This window comes from Falco peregrinus, chromosome 13 (assembly GCF_023634155.1).
Source record: "Falco peregrinus isolate bFalPer1 chromosome 13, bFalPer1.pri, whole genome shotgun sequence".
Taxonomy (NCBI): domain Eukaryota; kingdom Metazoa; phylum Chordata; class Aves; order Falconiformes; family Falconidae; genus Falco; species Falco peregrinus.
The window spans coordinates 16834590-16855741 of NC_073733.1; the positions used below are offsets into that span (position 1 = coordinate 16834590).

Here is a 21152-nt window from a genome sequence, read left to right on the forward strand (position 1 = left end):
CGAGCTGTTCAGACCCAAGCCCCGCATCACTTAGCTCCTCCGTGAAACATCCCGTGGAAATGACTCAGCCTTTCCTCTGCAGCCAGCTCCGCGGCTGGACACAAGCGCTGCAGAATGGCGAGTGTCTGGGTGCTCTCTGCTGCGGGGATGGGCACAGTTCACTGCCCACTTCACTGCCCCTGAAAGCCTAGTTTTACCCTAGATAGCAGCTAAAGGAAGAGTCAGCTAGAGGTATATTTCTCACTGCAATTTGGAAAAAGGAGCCTTCAGGCAGCTCCAGACCGAAAGCTGAAATTTGAGGATATTTCAGTCAACAGACCGACTGGGCTACCTTAAAATTAACCTTATTAGTAAAGATCAGCTTCAATAACCAGCTGCAGACCTTTACACAAGCTGTACTGCTGTAAACAGACGTAGTTTTGTGTTGAGAGCCTCAGGGCACTTGTAAATAGCAACATGGATGTTCCTGGGTGTGTCGGTGCCATGGTTCTTTGCAGCAGTGCACTGTGCAGCCCTGCTCAGTAAGAGGAAAGAAAGGCAAAATAAATTCCTGTGACACCAGTGTAGACGTGTCACCTGGATTCGCTTTGTCTAAGATCTCACTTCTTGTTGAGGGGATTAGGCAGCTGGTTGATTTTTGTCTTCACAGAGTACAGAACCACGTATCCCAACACCAGAAGACCAGTACAACTGGTATACAGGACTGGATGTGCCGAAACTGGCCCTCATCCAGCAAAGCAGAGAAACACATCCCTGTCTTTAACGTATGAATCATCTCACTAAGATTACTAAGATATTTAAAAAATAATTATGCTCCTGATACCTTACAAAAGGTTCTCATATCCTAATCCTGTTCTCTTACCAGACCTGCACAAGTCCGCTAGGACAAGGTTCACTGACTTTGACAAGAATTTTGGCGTCTTCTTCATGACTGACATGCCCTGCCAAATGCTGAGGATGGCCACGACATCTTACATCAAGAACACCAGTTTCCTCCCAGATTCTCAGAGAAAATACCGAGAGAATTCCCAGTACTGCCCCTTTCCAGCTGTGATTTCCAATTCCTTTACAGAACTGTCTCAGTCAAAACTGAATTTGATCTGACCTGGCGGTGCAGGCATTTTTGGAAAAGGAGGGCGTTGTTTGAAGGTAGAAAAATGGAAATATTTTTGCTGAGGTTAATCCATATTCAGTCATCCCAAAATGTCAACCACAAAAGATCGTCTATCCGGTGCATAAAAGATCAGTGCCAATCAGCTGGGAAAGGTCACGGAACAAACAGAAGAGATCAGCTCCCACAGCTCTGTGGGCTCCCAAATTGGGAACACGTTATTCCGGTGTCTCAGGGAGCCCAACATGAGCCAGGAACTTGCAGCAGTGACCGACCGACTTCCTTCTGCCCACTGCAACGCCATAGCAAAAAATCCTCCCACATCAGTATGCACAGAAGTATCTGTTCATTCACCTCTCAGCATGACGACTCTTGGAAACATCAATGTAAATGACAGCATATCATCCCTGAAATATTTACATCTCAGCATGGGACACAGGAGAAGTGTGGGCTATATGCCATTGTCAAACTTAACATAAGGCCACTTTACACATGACAAAACACTGTAAATAGTCCTTCACAGACCCACAGCAAGTTGCCTAGAGATTGTCATATTACTCAAATGGATCTTTTTCCACCTTTTCATAGATCTGATGGTTCATCCTTTGCCAAGAGCTTGACAAAACCAGACTCACTGGCTCTCCAGTGAGTTGGAGCCTCTGAGAGTTCAACCCCTCCCACCCGCATCCAAGCATTTCTACCAGTTTCTCATAGCCATGGTCCTCACCTTGCTCAGAAGCTAACTTCTGCTCCACTGCTTGGCTTCACACACCTACAGAGCCCAATCCACTCCAATCCTGTGTTGGATACCAAGCTTGCTGCTTCCCGTTGCTGTGCTAATGACGTAAGATATATCTGCTTTCTAACAATGAGACCAAATTACCTGGGCTGGGATCAGAAGAGCCCGGCAACGGTGTGACTTCTACCTGACCGCCAAGCTCATGGCACCAAGTTCACACAGACAAATCAGAATGTGAACAGAGTTGGTCACAAATGAAAGGGACTTTGGGCAAAAAGTGCCATACCTTGGCTGGAGACAGAGCTCTCCAGGAGCTGCAGTTAGACCCTGCACTGGGTCCGTGCTTCTACAAATGTGCAAGCAGGGCCTTGCTCCACTCACTGTCATGGAACTGGAACCAGTTTACCTGAGCAAAAATGTTGGTCTCAGTTTCATTAACCAAAAGGAAGGTATATTCTTGAGGATTAGGAAGAAAACCATGATCTGAACTTCTGCCTTGTGTCTCAGTTCACCATGTAATAACCATGGTATTAACAGTGATGTAAGAAGACATATCTGACCTAAGTTCAGTGATGTAGAGGTTTATATGAGTTCATCTGACCGAATATCTGGGCTGTACAACCAAAAAGAGAGACAAGGCACCTCCAGGTGACAATTCACTGCCATCCAAAAAACCACAATTATTTTCACAGCTGCATAAAGGAATACACTACCTCTGTGCTACTGAACTACTGTTGTGGGGTGATTCAGACTGTAATCTATCTAACGCATCTTCATACTAAATAATATTTACCACCACCAAAACTAAGTAATCACTTAATGAAGGTCCATGTAGCTCAGCCGCTTGCTTCTGGCAGTGCTCAGTAAAACATGTGAATATAAACCCAGCCCAAGTAGTCACAGAGTCGCACTTCCCACACACACACACACCTCCCAGCAATTAGCCTCGTGGCAACTCCAGGCTGAGCAGGAGCTGCTGTGGGCAAGAGCGGAGCAAAGGTGACATCTATAAATCACACAGGGGTTTTGAGGTGAAAAATACAACGTATCATAAGTAAACAGAGGGGTATTCATTAGCATAAATTAGATGCACTCTTTTTGCAGGCAATACTCACAAATAACTTTGGCTAGCAAAACAGGAATGAGATCCACAAGCCAGCATTTACTGTATTTGATTTAAATAGGTTTGGAGACTAGAAAAATTTTGTATGTAAATTCTACATAAGCAAATTAGAGGAAATTCAGAGAAGGAGGCTAATAGCAGAACAGCTGCTGCTGCTCCCAATATTCGCATTAGGTGGCTGGGCACATTTCTGGGGACTCAGACCTCATCAGAAAGCACAGAAAGGTTTTGTTGCTATGCAGAGAAACAATGCTCAGAAATCAGAGAAACAGACATGAAGCTGCCCCAGCTGTGCGCTATTACTCCTCACTTAAGTCCAGCTGAACTACAATAGGGACACATTCGCTTGTACAGAGACTGGATAACTGTCCAACTTGTAGTTGCATTTCTACCTAAAGCCACCCCAGAACTAGTAGATTAAGGTGCAGAAGCAGATACAAATATAATACCACGATTTTAATTAAATTCCTAGTCCATACGTATAGCCTTCGCAGCTCCCCAGTCATACTGCTAAATCATGCTGAGCTAAATTCACAGCAGAGTGACACCATATTTAGCAGATGATGATATATCATCAGGATTTCTGTCCTCTCCCTTCAACCCTCTTCCCTTTGTTTATCATCCTCATTTTCCACCTCTCCCTGCCAGGATCTTCTTTCCCTGTTTCATTAAAAATTACAACATGATTCTAATGAGCAGTAGCCACAAAATCCATCAGTATCTCGATGTCCTTATCCTTCAGTTGAGGTCAAACTAATCTTGTTTACACACAAATACACTTAGTCTTAGTTTAGCTTCATCTATAACACAACACTCCAAGGCCTGGGAGCTTCTGCTGGGAAACAAAGGACAAAGAGCAGAATTAAATTCTAAGGCACAGAACTAAGCCAGCTGCACTGTAAGAAGTTGGCTGATCTTTCAATGTTATCATTCGACCAGTTCTACTCAGTCCATTTCAGATAACTGTACTTAAGAAGGACCTCCTTGCCTTTTCTTGTCGCCTATATGGGGCAGTTATGAGAGGTTAAAGACTCTAATCCTGGAAAAGGTGCCTACGTGTACAGCTGCACAGGTAAAACACGTAGCCACACAGAATTCATGAAATTCTGCAGCGTTCTGCAAGGCCTGCAGGGACTCCCAGGCAGCTCCCCTCACATGACTGCAGCAAGAGACAGAAGAGATACAACTCCCAGAAGTTGCTGGTATCTGCTTTTCCTCTGGACTGTAACTGGGATTGGGCATCTCAAACCTCTGCAAATAGGGTCCTATATGCATAATATGGAGACTTAAATACAGGCATTTTTTCCTGCCTTTCTTCTTCCTGACTTGCAAGTATGAGTAAACCCAAGATGCTCCAACAATGCTGAGATGCACAAACACCAGGGAATCAGAGTAGAGCAGTTAATGCTGGGAGAAACTTCCATCTTCCTCATAGCTTTCTGGTTTTTCCAGCTTTCTAATATATGCAGCATCTCACTCACTGGCTGTATTTTTAGACCATTAATGTAATAAATTTTAGCCTACTTAAATAGTCCTGCTGTAAAGTCTTTCCAGGAGGCTTTCAGCAAAATATAGAGTTTCTTGTACAGGAAGCTGTAGAGCATCAATTTGTAAACAGTTACAAACCAACAAACGGGACAGGTTTCCAGTGCTTTCAGTCCAAACCCCAACGCACACACTGGCTGCTAAAAGCAGAAACAAGAGGGACACCTAGAGTTGGTTCTTGTAACCGCCCCAGCAAGGTCACTCGCTCTCTTCCCCAGTTCTGTGTCGCTCACTGGGGATGTTCCTTACAACAAACGCCCGCGGTGCCTCGGGGTGCAGTGACAGCCCAGGCGGGCCCTGGGGTGCAGTGACAGCCCAGACGGGGTGCAGTGACAGCCCAGAAGGGGTGCAGCGACAGCCCAGGCGGACCCTGGGGTGCAGCAACAGCCCAGGCGGACTCTGGGGTGCAGTGACAGCCCAGGCGGGGTGCAGTGACAGCCCAGGAGGACCCTGGGGTGCAGTGACAGCCCAGGCGGACTCTGGGGTGCAGTGACAGCCCAGGCGGGCCCTGGGGTGCACTGACAGCACAGGCGGGGTGCAGTGACAGCCCAGGCGGGCCCTGGGGTGCACTGACAGCACAGGCGAGCCCTGGGGTGCAGTGACAGCCCAGGCGGGCCCTGGGGTGCACTGACAGCACAGGCGGGGTGCAGTGACAGCCCAGGCGGGCCCTGGGGTGCACTGACAGCACAGGCGAGCCCTGGGGTGCAGTGACAGCCCAGGCGGGCCCTGGGGTGCAGTGACAGCCCAGGCGGGCCCTGGGGTGCAGTGACAGCACAGGCGGGCCCTGGGGTGCAGTGACAGCCCAGGCGGACTCCGGGGTGCAGTGACAGCCCAGGCGGGCCCTGGGGTGCAGTGACAGCCCAGGCGGACTCTGGGGTGCAGTGACAGCCCAGGCGGGCCCTGGGGTGCAGTGACAGCCCAGGCGGACTCTGGGGTGCAGTGACAGCCCAGGCGGGGTGCAGTGACAGCCCAGGCAGACTCTGGGGTGCAGTGACAGCCCAGGCGGGCCCGGGGCGCGGGCGGGCAGGGGGCGCCCCGCGGTGGTGCCGCTGCCCCCCCCCCCCCCAAGCCGGGCGCGGCCGCTGTCCGCGGTGCTGATCCGGCCGCGCCGCCCCCGGCTCCCCGCGGCGCTGCCCGGCCCTGCCGCGGTTACAGCCAGCACCAGGGTCCGTTGCCGGCCCCAGCGTCCCTCCGGCACACGGTGGCTAGGCAGCGCGCTCCCCAAGAGACAGCCTACAGCAAAACCTTGTGGCTGTTTCAGACCAGCTTCATCTGCACCGCTCTCATGCTATAAAAGCGTACTGCTTTTGCAAAAGAGCACAGCAGTTAGAAGTTAATAATCTGAATTACATATTAAGTGATTGTATTTTGTAGATGCGTTTTAACACACCAAAAACGTTGCAGACTGCTTACTTCACTGTACTTAGATTTAATATATTAATTTTGAGGAGAAAAAACGCCATGGATGCCGTGTGCAACGTCATAAAAGTCGTTTACTAATCATGTTGAGTTATTTCTAATAAAGAATGATCTATGACCCAGACAGTTAATATCTAACTCTCTATACACACTGCCTATCAGATTATTTTTGATATTGGGGCATATTCCAAGAGCCCTTGGATTTGTTTTTCTTTTCTAGCCATAGGGCGTTGGTTCTTAACAGTAATCTGATCGTTTCGTGTACCAAATACAGAGAACACATTTTTTTCATTATTAAAGAAAAATAAATTACACCATCATAAGCCTTTAGCTGAAACATTTACAAAAGAATAAATACTGATGTGTTTGTATTAAAAATGTTTTCCAGTTATTAACACAACAACACCGCCCTCAGTTAATGTTAGGCACAGTACTCTCATGAAAGGAAATTAGAACAGAACTGGAATTATTCTTTTTTTTTTTTTTTTCTTTAAAACAAGCTTTATGCCCGACAAAAAGCTTGGGTACAAGATTAGCTAAATATATGGCATAGATGTTTAAAAGGCCATAAAATCAACCTGTGCAACATTTGAAATACATACTCAAACAGGACAAATCTGCCAGTTCAGCAGCATATTCAGTATATTTACAGTTCTAGTCAGTAGGAATTAACAGTAATACCTTCCTTTTGCTTCAAATAGTGTATATTTAGAATTACCAAAGAAAATTCACAAAATCAAACCCCGATATTCTTAGTAGTAATAAATATTAAGCTTTAATTTCTTTATAGAGTTTATCATCTCTACAGAGGATTAGTTTCCAGGAAATACCTTCTCAATTTTTACTGTAAAAATATTGCTTAAATACATCTTACCTGAATAAGACTTTCTTAACCCCAAAGCCATGCTGCCTTACAAGCTGCTCCTACCCAGACAATTGCAGTCTACATTTGGAGCAGACACACAGGGAGTAGATCAGAGAAAGTTTAAGGCATATTTAAAGTATTCTCTAAGGTACGGGCCAGAAACATCAAGCCCATACTCGCGGTATAGAGAGATCATTAATGGGCATTAGTGACAGACCATTATGACTTTCAGAGATCATTAAAGATTCATAATGTAGCTGTATTGTTCTGGCAACATCTAACCATTTCTTTGACATAAATGTACATTTCTCCTACATGATTTGCTTAAACTTATTATTTTTGAGTGTCAGATTTTATTTTCTGCCTCCTAGAATTACAAAAAATGACTGTAACAGGATACTGGAGTACATTACACCAGCCGCAGGAGCCTGGTGCTTGGTTTAGTTGATACCCTCATTGTAAGGCATTTTAGAATATGAACAGCTCAACAACATTCGTGAGGTAGAATATGTACCATACATTCGTTCTTCTTTAAATAAGCTGACTCGTGATGGACCGTGAATGTTACAAGTATAAAAAGCACTTAGAAGAATTACATCTGCTAACTATTTGGAAATAAGTACTTTTTGAAATGCTTAAGCTTTACCTTTGCATTTCAGAAAAAATCATTGTTTGATATTTGGATTTAGTGAAAAAATAATGAAGATATTCTAATTGGAATGAACCAAATCAGCTACTCCTAATGCAGTTTTGACAAGTGAAGAAAACACTTGAAATTTGGTTTTGAAAATGTACAGTACTGCAGACACTGTGGTCCAAAACATGACTACAGTTGTACTTCAGTTGTGTTAATCAAGGGCTGGATTTGAATCTTCTGTTGCTGAACTTGACTGAGACCTTCTTTAACTCATCCTTCCTCAGCACAGCAATTTAAGCCCATGCTCACATATCATGTAAGTAATGAGAATTAGGCAATTTAGAAGCAGAGTCAGATTTTAAAGTCAAATACCATCTATTAGTGTGATGTGGTCATCGTGGAGTCACATAATTACAAGTAGAGGAGAAGAGATATTTGGAAAGGGTCTGCCTCTTCACCAGGAGTTACCACTCCCTCTAAGACACAATTAAAAGTGGTGTGCTTGGTTTATTTTGCAGTGCAATGGACCAGCAATGAGCATATATCAGTTTGCATTATTAGGAGGAAAATCACCCAAATCTGGCTGAGGAGCAGTAGCTTAATTCCTCCAATGCAATCATTTGCAAATGCATGAGATATGCTAAGGATCAGACCCTCAAAGTCATAGACAAGTAAACATCTTCCAGATGCTGAGCTTTAGGTACTAAAACGAGATCCAGCAACTGAAGTCACTGAAGCATTTTAACATGTTTTAGCAATTATGTTGTGTTAAATCTAGACCTGAAAGGTGAAACATGTCAATTTACAAATAATAAACAATTTCCCCAAAATAACGTTTAGTGTTTACTAATACACATTACTGCTTATGTGCTTGGAATTCATAACGACAAGTATGCAGAAACAAATCATGCTGTGAATTGCAGAATTTTAGAATATTCACTGTTTATTATGCCACGGTTGCTTATAATCAAGCTGTGAATAGTGCTGATATCCAATTACACTGTACTATTAAAAACATCTTTAGTTATTGTTGCCAGAAGCAAACAGTACCACACTAAGAAAACTGCAGTGGGGCAAAAACATGAAGTTGATTCTGAGATCTCTGTGCTTGGAAATGGCACAATTTTCACCAAAAGAATTCAAAAACCCATGTGGAAGAACGCACTTAAACCCATTTCTAATCTCCTGCTGATTTCTATTGATTTCAAACAACTGACCTTGAGTTGATAGGTTTTATGTCACCCATGTCAATTATTGACGTGCAGTGAAAAGCCAGCAGAGGCACTGCTTACTTGCAATTAGAATCAAGGTTAATCTGCTTGTAAATGTAGTTCTTTTTCCATAGGCACCAGTGCATTTAACTCCTTTCCCCAAAGCCTACACAACTTTGTAATGACAACTCCCTAAAATTTACAAGGTTCTTATTAAAATGTCTGTATTCTGTCCTCTTCAGCTACATCAAGAATGGTTTAAGTGATTCAGAAACATTCTTACGGTTTTACAATAAAATGGGAGTTGTATATTGAAAACTTAACCTTTTTCCAGCTAATCCTTATCAAAGCATTATCATCCTTTATTCATTGCATATTAACTTCCTCTACTTTTTTTATTAATAAAAGGAAAATACAGCTTGTGTCTAATCTTCACTTTGTTTTGTTCACTTTACATCGGTTATGTGCCCTCAACATGTGACTAGAACCACCTGGCACAAAAGAACACAGCTCGTTTGAGATCCCTGCGTTTGGACCACCTTACCTCTACCGGAGTATCAGTTACCTCTATGGGCTGTCCGCTTAAAAAAGCAACTTTATAGCGTAGTGTAGGACCTGCAGCAAGAGAACTGAAAGTAGAATTTTTAATAAAACAGTCATTTTAATATCTTTTTCCTTATGAATCAATAAAAATCAAGCTGCTGTTTGCCACAAAGTACTCACTGGAGATTACCACATTATAAAAACTGCGTATGACGGATGAGTGTGCTGGTTTTGGTGGAAGTAGAGTTTTCTTCACAGTAGCTTGTATGGGGCTGTGTTTTGGATTTTGCTGGAAACAGTACTGATAATACAGGGATGTTTTTGTAACTGCTGAGCAGCGCTTACACAGAGCCAAGGGCTGCTCTGCCCCTCACCCCACCCCACCAGTGAGCAGGGGGGCACAAGGGGTTGGGAGGGGACACAGCCGGGACAGCTGACCCCACCTGACCCAAGGGATGTCCCACACCATATGACACATGCTCAGCATACAAAGATGGGGGAAGGAGGAAGAAGTGGGGGACATTCTGAGTTATGGCCTTTTGTCTTCCCAAGTCACCATCACGCATGATGGAGCCTCAGCCAAAACCAGCACATGAGCAAACAACTAAGAGAAAGGAGAAAAAGATAGTTTGAAAGGTAAATGCCCTCTCCAAACCATCCAAAGAGGAAAGCTCAAATTAGCCCTCCAAAAGAGACAAGAGTAAGTCAAATCCCTTTAAGGAACAATCTGATCTGTTTACCCATGGTATTATGTGCCACATCTACTCGCTTTACAGCTGACCAGAACAGATGCCGTGGCAGGTCCCAGCAGGATTTGCATGTTACCTTGCTGGTTTGCATGGGGATAGTGCAGCAAGGACTGGATCAAGCACTCTTCTCCCTGAAAACAAGGCCACACTACCAGCACGGTGCTCTACCTGCTGCTTGTGTTCTTGACAACAGATAGACTTTGTCTAGTTGGCATCTAGGCCGTGATGCATGCTGAGATAAGGGCCCAGGCACATCCAAAGAAGCTAGCGTAGACACTCCTATTTCAATTAATCCTGCTTTTCAGTTGAACTCATCTCCTTTAGAAAAGAACAGCCACTCGGGCTTGAACTTATTTCCTGGAATCCAACCACAAAATCCCCAACTAGTTTGTCTGGCAGGAAGAGCCTGACAGCTCAGGCTCCAGTTCTGCTGCTGCTGTTACGACGAAGGAATCTCAAAAGCGCAATATAGACGAGCAAGCACTGCACTGCTGTCTCAGCAGTCCCGCAGCAACATCACGCAACAGTGAACAGCAGCTGCAACAGAAACCTTCCAGGGGAATACAGGTGATGACTATAAGAAGGTTCCTGCCTTCTTGGAGAAGGGAGAATATGAAGAGAGTGCTCTGAACTGCCACACAGCCAGACAAAACAACCATCTGGGGTTTTAGCACCTGTTGCTAAATACTGTTTTCGTATTAGTGATCATTATATTGTCATAGAGTCATTCTGCTGTTTAAATTTTAGCCCCAAAACAAAGTGACTCAATCCTATTTCAGAGGTATTTTGGATTAGGAAAAATGTCATATATTTATATATATATATATATGCATGGGAGAATCTGTGACTCCGTTTTGTTCTTCCCCCCTTTTTTGATCTGATTGCACCCCCCAGTCACGCAACCCAAAATAAAGAACAAACCCCTTAAAGGGTGCAACTATTTAACATTGTGATGCAAGGAATGTTTCCGTTTCCACTTACTAAAGGGAGCTGTGTGAAGTCAGCGCAGCACTAGCACTTTCTTTCCTTGGCTTCACCTGCCACCTGGTGGTACACTCCCAGGAGCAGAAAGCAGCATTTTAATGGAAGGATCCTGCATGTTCCAACAGGCACCTGGAGTTAAGTGCTCATTTTAAGGCTGCAAAAAGCAATGAGCAGCACTGCAGTTGCAAACATCTGCGCAGTTCCTGTCCACACACAATGCGAATCTAAAACGTGTTCTGCAATTAAAACAATCTTTGAACAGAAAGGGCAAGTTTTATATTCAGATTTTTCAGTAGATGAAACTAAACAGCTGTAAACTCCCCCAAGTGTCACAAATAGTCCCAACAATTTATAACACTTAGGACAAGTTCCTGAGACCAAAGGAAGCTCAACTGCAAAAGCAGGACTCACAGTCAGACACAGGATGGAAAGCAGGGAAGTGTGAAAGTCACTTTGTTACCCGCCTGCAAATAGCTTGCAATGTCCCCCCATTATGCCATGAGAACAAAGCAGGAAGACAGAATAGGTAGTAGCCTAAACTTTTTAAGCTACTGTATTCTATTTCTAATACAATGTTTATTGTGTATTCTATTCAGACCATTTCAGTAAATTTGCAAAACAAAGTATAATCAAAATTAACTCCTATTTTGTCATTCTGACATCAATAGCCCTTGTTCATGTTGTCCTGCATGTTGCACAAGGACAGGACGACTCCGCAGCTGCCCTGCTAGGGCAGTCTGGTATCTGCATCACATCACTTTGCAGCTGCAAGTGGGACAGTAAATATTTACTACCAGGAGCTGGCCCCTGGTGAAACCTAAAGGCCAAGTCTGCTTGACACAGTGTGGTACTGTGCAGCAATATTCAGGCTGCCCTGGGTCTAGCAGCATTACTGTTAATTAGCAGACAGGATGCTTTGTCAAGCATTCCCAAGACAGCACAGTACCTTCGCACTGACACACTCGAGGACAGTTACCTTGAATCATTTCTGTCTCTGATATATGGGGGAAATGAGGCAAATATATACGAGGTTACTGGCCCCGGCTGCCTCACAGCCACACAGCAGGGAGGTGGTGGCAGCCCCATGTATCTGCAGAAGCTTTTGGCAGGATGACTGTGCAGCAGCTCAGTGTAAAGCCCCTGCTTCTTGCTTGGCTCTTATCATACCCCAGGGAAAGATATATGCATAATGTGGGCAAATGCTGAAGAACAGAGAGCAAACATTAAAAAACCAGAGCTACAAGTATTCTTATAGTCACTTGTGTATTTACATGAGCCCTGTGGGATGACACCCTTCTGATACCTGGAAAGAAATCTTCATCACACTTCTAACTCAAACGCAATTTTTACTTACTCGCCAACCATGGAAAAGGTGACACAGCAAATGTCTAATCCAAGCCCTTGTGACAGCATGATCCTACTCTTTATCTGGTACTCCAGGTGTTGGAGACCAACTCTTAAAGCTCAAAGGAGTGTTTCTTCCCCTGTTTGCCATTACAGACCAAAACTAAGACTAACCCTTCACTAGCTTTCTCGTTGAGGGAAGAGCACTGGATGTTGCACATATGTTTGTGATGGGGTTTGCAGAAACACCTAAGAGAATTGGCAGCATAAACCCATTACATCCCCCTGACACACATGTTCAAACTCCCTACAGCACTTTTGAAAAACCCCACTGAAAAGCAGATTGGAACAACTGCAAGGACATATTGGGCAGATGTCAGGGATGAGGAGATCAGCAAAGGCTCCACCTCCACCCCCCTGAGATGAGGCTCCAATAGCCCAGATAAGTTGAGTCTGGTGGTGATTACCTCCCTACCTGAGGAAATCCCAAAACCCCTGGTCTAGGTCAGAGTTAAGCATGGAGTATCCAAAGCTCTGGCCTGGCCAAATGGCAGGCAGCCCAACCACAGCGGCTGCAGCGTTCAGAAACAAGCAGATGGTTTTGAAACGACAGCGCCTCTTGCCAAGTCCAACCCATTCCGACTCCTCTGTTTCTGCATTGCCCATGCCATTTGCAAACACTCTTGTGCAAACACAGCTCACAAGGAAAGCTCTTCTCTCAGCAGCCTGCAAGCATTTACAGCCAAAATCAATACACACATCAGTGCTCCTAAAAGTCATTTCATTTATGTTAATTAAATAAATTGGTTCTAATAAAATAATGATTTCACTCAGAAGAAAATAATGGGTTGAAAGTCATTTAACTTTGGGTTGGGTCTAATCCTTCAGATTTTATTCTTCATTTCTGCTGATATTCTATAACAATGTGAATCATCATTATTTTATTTTCCTGCAATAGCAGAAGATTTTATTTCCATGAAAATAAACTACTGAAAATATTGACCTAAGCCCTGGACAGAAAAGGATAAGCAGACATCCCTGAATGTCAGTTGGATGAGGAAGCGTCCCGCACTGTTTGGAAAGTCAGTCTCAAGTTCCCTGCATGCTTACCAATAAAAGCACAACACTTTGCAGGCAGATTCTCATCACGCTTAAATCTGGGAATTCCTGATGTGAAGACACAGAAGTTGTACTGTATTTGCACAGGTATAAATGAGATGGAAGTCTCCATCCTTGCCACACTACCCAGACTCTGCATTACCAGTCACAGAAGTTCATGCCTTGAAGTAGTTTGATCTAAAGCACAGAATTCAGTATTTTTATTCCAAAGTTCCATTCCACAGACAAGATGCTGCACCAAAAACTACTGGAGAAGTGCGAGTGAAAAACATGATTAGATTAAATATCCTTTTATGTGCCAGTATCACCCATCAGGCCTTCTCATTATTAAATACACCGCCCCAGCACTACGCTTATATCCATATTTATGTTAATCATGGGGAACAAGAATAAACAAGCAGGCGTACAAGCATAAACCTCTATCAGATAAAACAGATCTCACCACTTATTTTGTAGATATCATTCTGGCCTATTTTCCTCATTAGCGAAAAAAAGCATGATTGAAACCCTCCAAAAAAATCTCAATAAAACATGTGCCACTAGAGGAGGCTATTTCATAATTTTTTTCCAGTGACATTACTACCAGGAAAATTTCAGTGGAGAGTTTCTGCAAATTCACTACTATCTTCCAGCTAGTCCTATTATGAATTCCACTGAAATGAGCAAATTTCTCAGTAACTGTATTTGTAGTTGATCTTGAGCTGAAGGAAAAATAAATCCATAAAACTCACAGAGTTCATAACCTGGATGATTTCTATTCATTTTAGTATGACGGTACATTACACTGTCTGTAGAGTTGCTAAAGGGAAGATGTTGGTGAACAAGACAGGGACTTTCAGGGACTGCTGATCTGTAAATACAATAATCCTTGGCAGAGACACTTGAGCTGGATGAATTACAAATGAAGGCCTATCATCAGCAAGTGCATCAGTTTTCTTCACTATTTCCCATTTTTTTCTGAAGTCTTTTGAGCACCTAGCCTCAGATTCATATCCCAGATACCCTCATCCTTAGACCATCAGATTCTAGGTCCCAAAACTAAGGATTCATTCCCTTGGAGGACTATGTCGCCTCGCATTTTGTTCCAGATCTGAACAGAACCAAATTTTAAAATACCCCGATTTTCTGTGAAGCAGATTTGCCCTTTCCAGTCTCGGCCTAGGTATAAACAGATATTAAGGGAAATGGGCCATGTAATTCTGTTGGACAAATCTTGTGCTCATAAAACATCTCTGGCTGATGGTCCCAGAAATACATGCCCTTTCTCCATCCACAGAACAAGTAGATCCCAGAGGAGATCAGCACAGCTACAGCAGAAAGGTTTGTCCAACAATCCCATTTTTTGATGCATCCATCACCAGTTGTTGTACCCTGTGTTGTACCTTTAGAGACTCCTTCTTACCTGTTCTTTAGCTTGAGCAACAGAGGTTCAGACTTGTGGTTTTGGGCCACAGTGCCCCGTATTCAGGTAAGGCTTGTGGTCAGAGAGGCCTTTGACAGAGGGTGACAACTGCAAGCTTCAGCCAATGCTTCCAGAGCTCACCTTGAGCTTTGCTAGCTTCCAAGGGAGCTCACACAGATGCAAGTTCCCAGGTGGCAACCCTTCTTTAGACATGACCCAAAAGAGCCACTTGTACCCTCTGCCACAAGCCAGGCTAGGCAGTGCCTCATACGCTGGAATGGAGATTGGAAATTATATTCCATAAAGTTTAAATAATGTGGGTACCACAACTCATGTCATGCATCTGGGGCTCCAAGTCACTGAAAATGCACCCTTCCCACTGCGGCACTTCAGAGCCCCAGCGCTTCAGTGGGAAGCACCCAGGTTCATTTTTGGGGACAGAGCCTGGAAGCCAGCTACACAGCGATCTCCTCCGTGCTTGCTCCTCTGGCTTCCAACTCACAATCTCCAAATCTGACTCTGCATCATTAAACATTCCCACCTTCATTTCCTTTGCAAAGAAGCAGCTGTAAAACAAAGTAATTTAATTTAATTACAATTTTTTAATTAAGCAACCATGTAACTAAGTGCTCAACTGTACTGCTGAGTGCTCTAACCCCACATCTCAGCATTAGAGGGAGTCCTACCCCCATTTAATTCTCTTTGCAGAGACAAGGAGGGAAGTTGGAAGCATGGCTTTAGGGAACAGCATCTCAGCATTCAGTCAGCAGCACTTGAAAAATGAACAAGAAAAATACCCAAGAACATATTTCATGCTCTGCAGTGGACCCACAGCACACAGCAGCATAAAAATCTGGTCCCTCTTCTCATGTCAAGCATTAGCATTCCTGCTCTAAGCAACTCCGCTCTGAGCTGCAGCACTCAAAAGAAGATTCACGCAGATTCAGGTTCAGTGACCTTGCAGATCCAAAAGGATACATCAGCCTTTCAAGTAGTTAGCTTTTATATTGACAGACTCGGAGAAATCTGTCAGACATGGGCAGACAGATAGGAGTCACCCATCTCTCTGGTTCTTGGATATTATGGTAATGACTAACGAGTACAGACACCCATAAATAAATGGGCAGATGACTCCAGTGACATCATGTTCTTAAGTGCGATGGCAACAGAGGCAAGGAAAGCAGACAGGCAGACAGGCAGACAGGAGCCAATCCAGTCACACCCTATCTGCGCATTACAGCATGAGTCATGTTACCTTTTGCAATATAGATATATAGTGGTGTACCTGGACAGCTGCTGGAGGTTTGAGCAGATTCGACCAAGGCAAGTATTTGCCAGTGCCTTGTCTGTGCAAACGTCAGGCCGTAAAGACTGCTGCATATTCAAGAATCTGGACCAGATCTCGACTTCAGGGCTTGGACTGAACAGTCCAGGCTCATAAATCCTTGGAAATATCAATTTCAGCATGATTTACCAATCTGACCCTGTGTTCTTTTTGTTTTACCTTTGCATACCCTGGAAATGGATTTACATTTTGCAATCCTCCATACCCAGTAAGAGAAGGTTACGGGAATCAGTTAAGAAACTGTTCCCAAAATACTGTCCTGGATGCCACTATCATACAAGTGGCTCTGCAATCAATAACTGGGCAAGAACAGCTTCTTAACACCAATTTTAAAACAGCAGCAGCAACAACAACAAGATAGCTCTGATAAGGACACTACAACCTCATTGACAGGAGAGCTCTGAATTCCCCTGAAGAAGCAAGTCTCCAAGCTCCTGAGTCCCAGCAACCAAGCAGCTCATCTGTCTGAGCACCAACTAATACGCTAACAGAAAACAGGACAAAGTTAAGCTGAGGAAGAATAAAAACAGTAGCTAACTTCATCCTCTGCTTGGGACATTTGGAAAATCCATGCAGATCAAGATGGGCACGGGGAGAGCAGGACTAGGAAGAGAAGATCTCTGTGCAGTACAGGAGCCTGTGCTTTCCTGATGTCTGAGAAGAGGCTGCTTATGTAAATATGAGCATCTGTGAGAAATGATTTAGAGGATCTGAAACGGGAAATGGAGCTTCCTTTCCCTAGCTCCTGTTTAAACACAGTCACGATCATCAATGCCTAAAAGCTGTCATCACCCAGAGGCTTTTCAACAAGCTGTAGCCCTGTTGAAAAACAAAGTTCTTAAAGCTGGGCACCTAAATATATGCTTGCATGCCTAAGTCGGAGAAAGGTGAACCTCATGCCACAGCAGCTTTACAGCCCACCAGCGCAAGGAGACGGCCTCAGCCCACAAAAGCCACAGGCTGACAGAGCAACGCAAACCTGCTCCTGCAGGGATGCACACACAGACAGCTGCCACCAGGACCACTCCAACTTAGAGGACTCCAGCACAGAAACTCAGCCCTATTTTCTAACACTCAGTGCAGCAGCCGAGAGATCTTCTTACTTATGGGACTTTCCAGGACTTAAAGGTGTCTGATTTTCTTAGGTTAGGTCTTACTTGGGCACACAAACTCATGAATCACAAATATCACAAATCTCAGTAAAGTGCAGAAAGAAGCTACATTTCAGTGAAAATGTTCCATCTAGAAATTCTAAGCACAGATGAGCAAACATTTTTTTAAGAGCATATAAGTACATATCATCCCTAATGTCAGGATCTTAAACAAACCGCAGATTGCTGCTACACTAAATTACTGCCCAGCACATGAGACTGTTTTGGGATGTCTCTAGGCCCACGCCGTCTTACAATTACTTTAGAAGGAAAACAATATGCTACACACTCTGAAATAAATATTTTAGAAATACACAGATTTCTAGCATTTTCTTGACTTTCATTTTAAAAAGTGGTAATTCAGGATAGAGTTATGGTCTAAAGGTATGTCTCGTTTTTCTACTTCTTCATGTATTTAAATGATCTCTTAATTTGGGGCGCTTCTGGTCAGCAGCAAATAACGTTAATAGGCTTGTTACTTTGTTATCAGAGTTTCAACACTTTCACAGAGAAGAGGATTTATCTCTTTGCCAGTTATTAGAGGAAAGGTGTTAATGCAAGTGACATTTTGAAATTTTCTCTGTCTTGACAAGCAAGCAGTGAACGGGGTAAATGTTAACTAACTATCAGTGGTAGTTAAGTACTGTCACATATGCCCACTGTATTTCTAAACTAGTTTTTCTGTAACTTCTTATAGTTTCATGTCAATCACCCTCCCTAGAATAAAGGTCCATCCTCTCCAGCTGGTGTCTAACAGGGTATTCAATTGTATTTTGGACCAGACTCTGGTTTCCAGTTTGCCCACAATGACAATTCCTTCCCTGTACCTTCAGATTTGACATGACTGGGGCACAACCCCTCTGTTCTGGCCATCAGGGCTTAATTTTTCTGGGAGAAACATTCAAACAGAGCAACATTGCTGATCTGCCTCTTCACACAACTCTAGACTTATCCCAGGAAGAAACAGCCCCTCTGAAGTTCACCCTCATGCCTGCTCCGGGAAACTTGACTGGTTGTCACCATAGGTATCAACTAGCTTTCTGGTGCACAATAGATGAAGCTTCTCCTCCATAAACTAGTATTCTAAGGAAAATTTAAGGGGTATTTCAAAGAATTCTTTCTGGTTTGGATGCTGGTTAACTCTGAAATGGGTAGGAACTGGTTCTCCATGGCCAAGCAGCTCAGGCCAAGCTGAGCACAACTATCTGATCAGAAATGGAGAAGGCGGCCCCACATTCTGCCCTTGTTCAGCACTCAAACTGGTGTGCTCAAGACAGAGATGGCATATGGAATTCGCTGGGGAATTTACTGCCTTCCAAGGTCTGGGAGTGCAGGATTTTCTTAAAAATGGGAACACTTCAAAGTTCATTCTGTTAACTCGTCTTTTAACTGCCCTAGATAGAGGGCAAGGGGTGGTGCAGTCTTATTCTTCTGTGCATGTTCTCTCAATGCTGATGACACATCTCTTAGACTGATGGGGGGATGCACTTTCTGCTATTTTTAGGCTCCTGCAAACCTGTAGATGGGATAAACAACTCTACCCGAGCTGGATAAAACAAAGTAACACTAAACAGAACAGGTCATACGAGGAAATTGTGTGGGATGCTGAGTTTTATCATCTATTTCCTTAATGTAAAATACATGACAGCATATTCTGTGCATCAGTGCAGCTGTCACTCACAAGGGTGGCCACTTGAACATATGAATGATGTGCAGTAATAGTAACTCCTCCTTTGGCAATCCACCAAAGGAGTCAATGGGGAATTTGACTACCTACTTAAAGCAGTAAAAATGGCAAAGTGCCACTGGAGATGTGCACAAATACTGCACCCCACCGTGAGGAAAAAATGTGGCTGCAATGGAGAAACCAAGCATGGATTGACACTGTGTCTAACGTCGTTTTACCCAAGAATAGCTATATATATATGACTCAACATTCAGCAGTGACAAGTTTTTCCGACTCTTTTCAACTGCAAGCCAGAGAACTGATGAAAATAAAGGTGAAAGGTAGATTACTGTTTAGCGCTCATTATGTCAAGCTTAACAGTCTTCTAACAAATGAATGTCAAGAAAATACTTATTACCAACTTTCCTGTAGTTTAAGCAGGAGACTGTGCCTACAAGAAAGCCTCGTTTAATTCAACAGAGGAAGAAATATTCTGGAATAGAGGTGGAAGAGGTCTGGACGACTACTCAGGGTGGCCAGACGAGGCCGTGCGAGCTGCACGGATGCCCAGCGCTGCACACTGCAGTCTGGCTGCCACAGCCGTAGGGGACAAGGTGGGGACCGGGGCACCCACATGAAGCAGCTCCCCCCCCCCCCCCCCCCCCGCATCATCAGCTGTGGGGTGACTCCCGTGTGGCACCGTACAAGGGTGATCTCCTATGCCAGTGCTGCTCCAAGAATATGAAACATCATTTTTCCTACCTCTGCCGCTGCTAAGCTGCTATTTTAACAACCAGGCTATGGTTACTCAATACAATTTAGGAGACAGGATTAAAACAACATTCTTTTTTGTGCTCCACTCCATGGTTTGCTGTGCTCTTCCAATCAATCTATGAAGCATCCAGTATTTGTTTTTCTCTTTAGCTGCAATTAAACCTACAGGAAACATGTGGCAAACGTAACCTTCCCAGGGGGAATATTACTCTGCAAGCCACCGACTAACCACTAGATAAAAGTACTAAATGACACCAGCATCAATTTTTCACAAAGCAAGACGAAGATGAACATCTCACAGTAATAATGTTAATTACACTTGGTGGATAAAATGAGAAGAAAAATACCCAGAGAATTCAGTGAGGGATGCTAAGAACTGTAATGCTTAAATAGCTAAATGCAGTTAAAAGACTCACTCTTTAGTCATCAGCACTTTTGCAGCTCTACTGTAGGACATAAGCACTGGAGTCAGTGCCCTGTGACAAGAGAACAGATTTCTGCTTTGCTCTACAGCTGACAACCCCTTATCTGCGGGATGTTTGACATTTCATGTTCTTCTAAATAAACTTGGCAAAACTGGACAATCAGACGAGTAACAATTAGCAGACATTTCCTAAAGCAATCATTTATCTCGTCAGGTCATATATGATTTTTAGATTTGACCAAGAGAATTTTAATGTCAAAAGACAATTAGGGATCTTCACACAAGGCGAGAACATACCTGAATATCCAGCATCTGTCTGACTGAATGCCACCGAGCACACCTAGGCTGAGTTCAGCACGGATTTTTTCCTTCAGGAGTTGTGAGCACTGGTTCACAGGATCAGGCACCTCACAGCAGATCTGATTAATCTCACCCATATCAGCACCATAAAGCCTAAGCACAGAAACCGTTTAAAAGCCTGGACCACCCCGAGCCTGTGGCTAGCTCATCTGCAGTTTGTCAAAACCCAGGAAACCTCAGGAACACCCGACTGCTCCGTGGGTTGGGGTCACCTCCAACATGCTTCACAAGGACAGCCACAACAACTCTTCACAACCCATCCACTAAAACCTATAACCACAGCCCTTCTTAATCATTTCATATCTACCTTTAGCGAAATAACTGTAATTTTGGCTGGAGCTTAAAGGCACTTCCTCCACAGATAAAATTTTCTTAACCTCTTGGCCTGTACATCATAAGATGTTTGAATTATGTTTATTAGTCAGGGTCAATTAAGCATTGGTTACTTGGATAAATATGCCCTGCTGACCAGTAATTTTGAAACTGCTACAGAAAGCCACAAAACTATTCCAGGAGCCAAGGGCACATGTGAATATTGAACATTCCTTTGTTACAAAAATGAGACTGGCTGTCACTCACCAGAGCAAGAGGGAAATGACCGTTACCCACCCACTGGCACCAAGCAGGGCAGCCTGTTACCA

The 21152-nt window shown here is 43.8% G+C and overlaps 1 protein-coding gene across 3 annotated transcripts in view; it reads right to left on the bottom strand.

Moving 5' to 3' along the window:
- FGF13 (fibroblast growth factor 13) overlaps window positions 1-21152 on the bottom strand; it is a 263357-nt gene that overhangs the window by 68576 nt on the left and 173629 nt on the right. The window contains exon 1 of one of the 3 annotated variants that reach the window (XM_027780247.2): window positions 6812-6921. The exons of the other annotated variants lie outside the window; for them this stretch is intronic. Coding sequence (XP_027636048.1) covers window positions 6812-6842 — 31 coding nt within the window. The 5' untranslated portion in view covers window positions 6843-6921. Of the gene's footprint in view, window positions 1-6811; window positions 6922-21152 lie in introns of those variants that run through there. 3 annotated transcript variants of the gene reach the window in all.